At 42.7% G+C, this 9,206-nt stretch overlaps 1 protein-coding gene across 2 annotated transcripts in view; it reads right to left on the bottom strand.

Annotated features, from left to right (window-relative positions):
- Positions 1 to 8,787, bottom strand: part of LOC135094746 (ubiquitin carboxyl-terminal hydrolase 8-like) — a 25,250-nt gene extending 16,463 nt beyond the window's left edge. For both annotated transcript variants that reach the window (XM_063995090.1, XM_063995091.1), the window contains exons 1-14: positions 8,641 to 8,787; positions 7,247 to 7,355; positions 7,040 to 7,148; positions 6,691 to 6,812; positions 5,957 to 6,141; positions 5,247 to 5,415; positions 4,370 to 4,529; positions 3,357 to 3,510; positions 2,575 to 3,065; positions 1,959 to 2,105; positions 1,567 to 1,710; positions 995 to 1,158; positions 690 to 751; positions 14 to 117 (exon numbers count right to left, since the gene is read on the bottom strand). In XM_063995090.1, the coding sequence (XP_063851160.1) occupies positions 14 to 117; positions 690 to 751; positions 995 to 1,158; positions 1,567 to 1,710; positions 1,959 to 2,105; positions 2,575 to 3,065; positions 3,357 to 3,510; positions 4,370 to 4,529; positions 5,247 to 5,415; positions 5,957 to 6,141; positions 6,691 to 6,812; positions 7,040 to 7,148; positions 7,247 to 7,341 (2,106 nt within the window). In that variant the 5' untranslated portion in view covers positions 7,342 to 7,355; positions 8,641 to 8,787. The remainder of the gene's footprint in view (positions 1 to 13; positions 118 to 689; positions 752 to 994; positions 1,159 to 1,566; positions 1,711 to 1,958; positions 2,106 to 2,574; positions 3,066 to 3,356; positions 3,511 to 4,369; positions 4,530 to 5,246; positions 5,416 to 5,956; positions 6,142 to 6,690; positions 6,813 to 7,039; positions 7,149 to 7,246; positions 7,356 to 8,640) is intronic.
- Positions 8,788 to 9,206: the final 419 nt, after the last annotated feature.

Here is a 9,206-nt window from a genome sequence, read left to right as displayed (position 1 = left end):
TTCTGCTACTGACCTGTGCCAGATTGAAGGCAGAGTGGCAGCGGCGCAGGTTGGACCCCCTGACTGGTGATGACCTGGGTGATCCCCTCAGCTTGGTGGTGTACGAGTCCCCACTGCCTGCGTACAAATACATGTTAGGTTAGGTTAGGTATGGTAGATTAACAAGTATTTGGTTTTAACTCTTCTCCTCTAACTGACTGTCTTCAGGCTCTCTCCCATCACCACAGTGTTGCATCTCTTGGAGTCTTCTACCATTATTTTCACACTGCTCTTCTGGTCTTGCTAACTGCATGCCTCCCCTCCTCCTGAGGCCTCATTGCACGACACTTTCTTCTTTATCTCACTACTATTCTGTCCATCTTTCTAATGCAAGAGTTAACCAGTATTCTCAATCATTCATCCCTTTCTCTGGTAAACCCTGGAACTTCCTGCCTGCTTCTGTATTTCCTCATTCCTATGACCTGAACTCTTTCAGGAGGGAGGCTTCAACACACTTATCCTTCAATACTGGAAAAATAGACACAGATTTCATGAACACACACACACACACACACACACACACACACACACACACACACACACACACACACACACACACACACACACAGATAGATACATGGATAGATAGATATACAGATAGACAAATTTAATGAACAGACATGCACAAAAACTCAGGTGACACAACTTACCTTTGTTTTTCAGTAGCCGAGATTCTGTGTCAATTCTAGACTTCCTCTCCTCCTGTTTTTGTCTGTGAGGGGAGGAGAAAGAAGAAGAGGAGAAGGAGGAGGAGGAGGAGGAGGAGGAGGAGGAGGAGGAGGAGGAGGAGGAGGAGGAGGAGGAGGAGGAGGAGGAGGAGGAGGAAGAGGAAGAGACGTTTAGGAAATATTTATCTTTATCTATCTTATCTCATTTACTTTTTTTCTCTCTCTCTCTATGCTGTCTTTCAGTAAACTAACCTCTCTCTCTCTCTCTCTCTCTCTCTCTCTCTTACCTCTCAGCTTCTGCCTCTCTTGCTTTCTGTTCCCGTATCTTTCTCTCTCTCTCCTCCTGTTCCTTCATCTTCTTCTCCTTCTCCTTTCTCTCCTTTCTCATACGTTCAACCTGTTCTTGCATTGCGGCTTTCTGTTCCTTCTGTTTCCTCAGCCTCTCTTGTTCCTGTGAAAGAGAAGTGATGAAGTCTATCTATCTATCTGTATTCCTTTAGTGACTATATATTCATGTGTCTGTATGTATTCTATGTATCTATCTGTGTATCTATATTCTCTTAAACTCTTGTGTTTTGTGTGTTTGTTTGGGTATTAGGATGTGGTAAAGTTTATCTATCTCTGTGTCTCTATATCCCTTTAGAAAGCTTGTGTTTGTGTGTTTGTTGGTGTATTTGTGGTTATTTTGTTACTTATACACACACACACACACACACACACACACACACACACACACACACACACACACTAGAAGAGGTGATAAGAGTGTACATTAACCAAAACAGACACAAACAGACACACAAACAAAACAACACACCCGCAAACACACACACACACACACACACACACAGACACACACCTCCTCCTGCTTCCTCCTCTCGCTCTCAAGGTCAGGCTGGGCGGCTGGGCTGATAGACACTGCACTCAATTTGTTGGCCAGAGCAAGGTTCACCATCTTCCAAAGCTCCTCGTTCTGCTTCTGCATTTTCTTGTAGCTCTCCTCCTGTATGGCCAGACAGGTGGTGTTAGTGGGAATGGTACAGGTTATGCATTAACTCAAGGATCTAGATTATGTTTTTTTGTGGTAAGATTTTAACCTGAGTCCTGAATAACTGTTTTTTTATATCTTCCCTCCCTTCCATCAGTGGTATATCTTCTCTATTACCTCAATCTATAGCAGGTTTTCTTAGATGTGACTTTGAATAACTATTTTTACACTTAACTTAACCTAACTAACCTAACCCAACATACCATCTCCAGGCCCTTGTTCTCCAGCTTGCGTATCTCCTCTTTCAGCCTGTCTTCTGTCGCCTGCAGGACTGCTCGGGTCATCTCGTCCTTCGTGATCTCCCTCTGAGTGGTGGCCGCCTCCATCTCCTCCATTTTCTTCATTGTATCCTGAGGGGCAAGGCAAGGGCAGGTTTAGTTAAGTGCCGCCTTCTAGTGTGGTGCTGAAATGTACGTTTTCTTTTTGTGTGTGTATGAAGTGGTGTCTGTTTCGTTTTGTTTTGGAGAAGTTTAGTTACAGAGAGAGAGAGAGGGAGACAAGATGAGACCAGGCAAGACAAACAGACAGACAAAGACAGAAAGAGACACAAAACAGACAAACAAAAAGACAAAGAAAAACAGACAAACAAAAAGACAGAAAGAATGAGAAACAAAACAGCCAGAAACAAATAAAGACAAAGAGAGAAAGAGATGAGACAGACATAACGACAAAAAAAACACAGAAAGAGAGAGAGAGAGAGAAAGACGAGACAGGCAGAAAGAGAGAGTGAGAGAAAAAGAAATGAGACAGGCAAGCAAAACAAACAAATAGAGAAAGAAAGCACAAAAGACCAAACAAAAATAAAACACCAAATCTCACCTCTTCAATCTGCAGCGACTCCTCTAACAACTTCTGCTCTTCCTCCAGATTCTTCTTGTTCGCTGCCAAGCTCGCCAAAAGGTCCTTGGGTTTCAAAGACCGGCTGGGCACAAACGGAGACACATTAACGACCTTTTCTGGCAGCACACTTCCTCCTTGCTTAGCTCTCCTCTGCTCTAGGGCCAAATTACTCTCCTTACTCTCCCAGGTGTTGACATTTGAACCCAGGGAAGGCTTAACTGTAGTGTCCTCTGTTGCCGGAAAGGTGTTGTTTGCCAAAGTGTTGTTGTTTTGCGAGTCCATGATCTCCTTCTCCAGCACCTTTGGTTTTAGCGTTCGGACGACTTGTGGTACGCTGGGGGTGTTCGATGTGGTGTGTGTGAGGTCTGGGTAGTGTGTGGTGGTGGTGGTGGTGCTGCTGGTGTTGGGTGTGGCTGGTGGCGATGGTGTGACGAGGAATGCGTCGTCTAAACTTGGGTATTCAAAGTTTACTGTAAGAGAGAGAGAGGGAGGGAGTGAGTTTTTAAATTTACTTAAAAGAACTGAGAGAGAGAGAGAGAGAATAGGAGTTATATCATGTTTACTGTACAAGAGAGTGAGAATATAAGTTAGGATACAGAATTATTAGTTAGGAACATACACACACACACACACACACACACTAACATAACCCTTCATACAGACAAAAACATCCTTAAATGCACACAAACACACACAAAAACCATTAAAACAAACACACACACACACACACACACACACACACACACACACACACAACTCACAAACAACAGTCTTATCCTTCTTGGCATTGGAGGGCAGGGTGCCGGAATGCACCACCCTTGCATTGGTAGACAGCATAGGGTACATGAGGCACCACAGCTCATACCCTCCCTGCAGCAGCTTGGGGACACCCTTGTATTGCTTCCCAGGGTCCCACTGTAGAAGGAGGTGGTGGTAGTGGTTAGAGATCAAGTAGTCATAATTATTGTATGATAATGATGTTTTTTTTTAATGTTTTCAATGAGAGTTTATAGTTTAGGTACAGAGTTTGATGTCAGAATGTTGAGTGTTATTGTTTTAGTAGAAGAAGAAGAAGAAGAAGAAGAAGAAGAAGAAGAAGAAGAAGAAGAAGAAGAAGAAGAAGAAGAAGAAGAAGAAGAAGAAGTAGAAGAAGAAGAAGAAGAAGAAGAAGAAGAAGAAGAAGAAGAAGAAGAAGAAGAAGAAGAAGAAGAAGAAGAAGAAGAAGAAGAAGAAGAAGAAGAAGAAGAAGAAGAAGAAGAAGAAGAAGAAGAAGGATAGGTTTTATACAGGGACTGCCACGTGTAGGCCTGATGGCTTTCTGCACCAACCTTTGTGTTCTTGTGTTTTTAATGTTATATTCTGTGTTTATATGTCATTACTACCAAAAAAAAAAAAATAATTAATCTTGGTAACTCAAACAGCACTTAACAAAAACAGCCTTTGACAGACTACAAATAACTCATTTTCTTATGCTTTTGTGTTCTATGATATTGAATGATTGTGTTCCTGTCCTTATTTCAACCAAAACATTTCATTTTGACAACCCACACACACTAACAGCTGATTCTCTTATGTCCCTGTGTTCTATATTATATTCCTGTGTCCTTATGTTAAGTAGTAGTAGTAGTAGTAGTAGTAGTAGTAGTAGTAGTAGTAGTAGTAGTAGTAGTAGTAGTAGTAGTAGATATAAAAGAGAAGTTTATAGCAGAATCTTACGCAAACAACAGACAATTCTACACCACCACCACCGACGCCACTACCACCGACACCTTACCTTGAGCATGGCGTCACTCAGCACTTGCAGCAGCGGCGGGAGTGGTGGGTGTTCGCTGTGCCAGTCCACCAACACCAGGAACTCAGCATTGTGTCTCTGCATCACCCACAGCGTCTGGTCTGCCTCTTCCAATTCAGTGCTGATCTTGCCTGCTGTGAGTCTGTGGGTGTGGGGGGGAGGGGGGGGTAAAGATTGGTGTAGCTTAGTATATTGTGCTCTAAACTAATCTAACAAAACATCATCTGTTGCAAATTTATATAACATAACTTGACAATCTTAATGTAAATTGGCCAAACCTAATCCCAGCTAATCTAACCTAATTTAAGCTAACCTAACCCAACTTAATCAAACAACACAAACTAACCTAACTTAACTTTAAAAAATCAGACTTAAAAAATATCAGAATGGAGGAGGGAACAGAGAAGGGCAAAAAAAGAAAGGTAGGAGGGAATGAAAAAGTAAAAATAAAAATAAAAATAAATAAATAAATAAATCAAAAAGAAAAAGTCTCAAAATGTAGGAAAGAACAGAGAATGGCAGAAATAAAAAGTAGGAGGGATAAACAATGGCAAAAAAAGTAGGAGGGGCCAGAGAAGGGCAAAAAAAGTAGGAGGGACGAGAAGGGCAAAAAAAAAAAAAAGGAGAGAGCAGAGAAGGGAAAAAAGGTAGGAGGGGCCAAAGAAGGAAAAAATTGTAGGAGGGACCAGAGAAGGGCAAAAAAAAAAGTAGGAGAGAACAGAGAAGGGAAAAAAAGTACAGGGGAACAGAGAAGGACAATACTGACAACCCCACCACCCACTTTCTCCCAAGACAAGGACTCAGGCAACACACCACAACACCACCACACACCACACCCACACCACACCCCAGTACTCACCCTGGCTTCAGTATCTCCTCTGGTATATTGATGACATTAGGTAGCGTCATATGTGAATCAAGATAGTCTGCCCTTGGCCTGGCGTCGAGAACCAGGTACGTGGAGCACCTCTCCTTCATGATGGAATAGAGTTTTTGGCAGCTGATGCACCTCTCATCATCCACCACACCTGAAGGAGGGTGGATGGGTGAGTGGAGAGGTGGAGAGGTGGAGGCTGGGTGAACTGTGGATGACTGGATGCAAGTGGATGGTTGGATGAAGGGGATGAGTGGGAGAGTGGATGATGGGATGGATATGTTAATGGGTGACATAGATGTGAATAGTTTGGTTAGTGAGTGATGTGGATGAGTGAATGGATGGGGGAATGGATAGGTGTATGACAGGATGGTGAAGTGGATGGGTGGATGAATGGGGGGGTGATAAAGACATGAATGGCACTGGGAAGTGTAACAAAGACACAGTAGATGGGTGGGTTGGTGGTAAAGGAAATGGGTGGATGAAGGAAGGTACAAATAGCTCGGAAATGGTACAGAGAGATGAGACAGAGATGAAAACCCACAGGACTCTACAGAACCACAAGCAGAACCCACAGGAACCTCACAGAACCCACAAGAACCTCACAGAACCCACAAGAACCTCACAGAACCCAAAAGAACCTTACGGAAACTCAATACGACCCAAAGAACCACAAAGAACCACACAGAACTTACCATTAGCAACAGGAGGGAGAGGAGAAGGAATGCTTTTGGTTGAACCCTTGGCTGTTAAACTCTTCTTGGCATCTCTCTCTCTCTCCCTCTCCCTCTCCTTCTCTCTCTCCTTCTCCTTCTCATCCAGTATCTTCCTGTCCTCCTCCATCTTCTCAGAACGCGTTGTTCCATTTGCAAAGTCGTACCTGCACACACACACACACGTACAAATGGATATAATTAGCATGTTTATTTTGTTAGTTAGGTTTAGTTAGTTAAATTGTATACTGTCTACAAACACACACACACACACACACACACAGTTACTATATGTGTGTGTGTGTGTGTGTGTGTGTGTGTGTGTGTGTGTGTGTGTGTGTGTGTGTGTGTGTGTGTGTGTGTGCGCGCGCGCAGTTATGTGTGTGCGCGCAGTTATCTGTGTGTGTGTGTGTGTGTGTGTGTGTGTGTGTGTGTGTGTGTGTGTGTGTGTGTGTGTGTGTGTGTGTGTGTGTGTGTGTGTGTGTGTGTGTGTGTGAGCGCGCAGTTATCTGTGTGTGCGTGCAGTTATCTGTGTGTGTGCGCAGTTATCTGTGTGTGCGCGCAGTTATCTGTGTGTGTGTGTGCAGTTATCTGTGTGTGCGCGCAGTTATCTGTGTGTGTGCAGTTATCAGTGTGTGTGTGCAGTTATCAGTGTGTGTGTGCAGTTATCTGTGTGTGTGGAATTATCAGTTTGTGTGTGTGTTTGTGTGGCTGACCTGTGTTCAAGGCTCTTGTTGATCTCTTCAGCTCTCTCGATGACCTTCCTGGTGGTGCGCGGGTCCAGCAGGGCATCGTAGTACTTCTTGTTGCCCATGTATTCACTGTGCTTCTGTATCTTCTGTAGAAACAAACACACAAACAACACCCTTGAAAACTGTAAACAATGCTGCCTTTCTTGTGTGGCTTAGAGAGAGAGACAGAGAGAAAGAGAGAGACAGAGAGAGAGAGACAGACAGACAGAGAGAGACAGAAAGCCACCATCACCATTATTCCTCCCTCTCCCATCCCTTCCCACCATCAGTCCCTCCCTCTCCCACCTCTAATGCCTCTCCCTCTCTCTCTCACCTTGACAACCTGGAAATATCGCATGTACATTAGGTAGGCGCGTTCCTCATCCCTCTTGCTGTCCGAGACCTGTGCTTCCTTCACCAACTTCTGAGCCGTCTTCACCAGTCTGTGGGAAGTGAAGGTGTTAGTGTAGAGGAGAGAGAGAGAGAGAGAGAGAATAACACCAAGACCACCACACATCCCCAGATCCCATGCAACACTAACAGCTTAGGGGGCTTGTTTGGAATGTCGTCCACCAGCTTGTTGAGTTCCTCCATGCTTGTGGCGAGGTGCAGTTGTATCAGCTTGGCTTCCCCCATGGTTACGAGTGAGGCTGTGGGGAGAATTGGTGTGGTTAGGATAGTTTGGGCTGGTTTGGGATTGTTTGGGATGATTCTAAAGCGTTAATGGAAGCTCGCCCAGCCAGGCAGAGATGGAAATAATTTTATGATGTGTGGCCTTACCCCTAATGTTAATAAATAAATAAAATAAATAAATGAATAAATAAAATAAGTAAATAAATAAAATAAGATAAAAGAACTATATTTTCTCAAGGAAGTAAAGCTGCCAGTCATTTCTTCACTTCCTGCAAATATTTCACCTTTGACAAAGAGAAGCACATGGCCCAACACACAACACACATCAGGTCAGGTCAGGTCAACATCTTAGGTCACTTTTGTCATTATCATTAAACCAACCATATTTATTTAAGCAGAATAACGCAACCTCTGCCATAGAGTTAAGAAAATACACAATAAACGTGAATAAACAAATCAGGTCAGGTCAAGTCAAGGTCATTTCAGCAGTCATTATGAAAAAAGGTCATTATTATTAACACTCCATACTAATTCAAACAAGCACATGACATCTGACCTAGAATCAAGAAAATATACAAATAAACACAAGAAAACAAATGAGGTCACTTACTATCACCACTGAAAACCCAGGTCTTAATTTAACTTAGTCATGTGACCTAACACTGACCTTTGACCTTAAGAGAAAGATACTATAATAGACAATAAACAAAATAAATTACAACAAAACAAGAAACAAACAAGAAAAAAAAAAAACGCCAAATTTTCTGAAGGAAGGAAAAAGTCAATATTTTTTTTTTCGATTTCTCGTCGATATTTCGAATTATTTCAGTGACCTGTGACCTAAAATAAAGAAAACGCGACTGTGCACGCATCAAAACAAACGAGGTCAAGCCAGGTCAAGAATTGGGTCATTTTAGCACTGTCATCCAATTTAAAAACCTCACATTACCTTGAACAGAATCGCGTGACCTCTGACCTAAACTAGGGAAAAAACAGCGATTAAAAGAAGAATAAACAGCAAAACAAAAATATTTCAAAACACAACAGAATTTCAAGCGGAAGGGAAACAAGTCAATTCTCACTCTTTCCTTCCATATTTCCCCCTACTTCATCCGCCTCTGACCTCATGTGATGAAAAAAATAAGGACAAAAACAAGAAAACACACAAACAATCAAGAAAAAACAAGAAAACACGTAATTTTTTAGCAGGTATGGAAGAAAGCCAGTCATTTTTCACACTTCTCTTCGATATCTCCCACTAATTTCCTTCTCCACCTTATCTCCACACCTTAGTGACCTCACCTGGGCTTTATGATGGTAGGTGTGGGGCGGGGCGGCAGGTGTGGGGCGGGGCAGCAGGTGTATAGCAGCAGTTCCCGTCACATGTCACACTAATGGGCTTATCGTGACGTCACTAAACACAACGCTTGCATTCCGGGATAGAGTGACGCGATAGAGAATGGAGCTTTTGAATGGGGGACTAAGGGAGTTTTCATATTTATCTTTTTGTTTTCCTTAGTCTCGTTTTTTTTTTTTTTTATCCTAATTGTACTATGAAAGGCTGAGGAGACAGATAATGGATGGTTTTAATGGGAGACTAGTTAAACCTTCTTGTGCTTGGTATTCTGTCTCATTCCAATTTACCTGAAACACCAGAGAGAGAGAGAGAGAGAGAGAGAGAGAGAGAGAGAGAGAGAGAGAGAGAGAGAGAGAGAGAGAGAGAATTACAGGCATACACTTGGCATACCATCTTTTTTTGTAATAAAACGACCACGTTTACCAAAAATGTGTTTACTAATTCAATATAATCTGTACAAAAAAAGCCGTTGTCAACCAAACAGGCGACAAGTTGGCAGTGTTTGGAGAAG

This window comes from Scylla paramamosain, chromosome 46, assembly GCF_035594125.1.
Source record: "Scylla paramamosain isolate STU-SP2022 chromosome 46, ASM3559412v1, whole genome shotgun sequence".
Taxonomy (NCBI): domain Eukaryota; kingdom Metazoa; phylum Arthropoda; class Malacostraca; order Decapoda; family Portunidae; genus Scylla; species Scylla paramamosain.
Note: the sequence above shows the minus strand (reverse complement) of the source record. Positions and strands in the feature narration are given on the sequence as shown.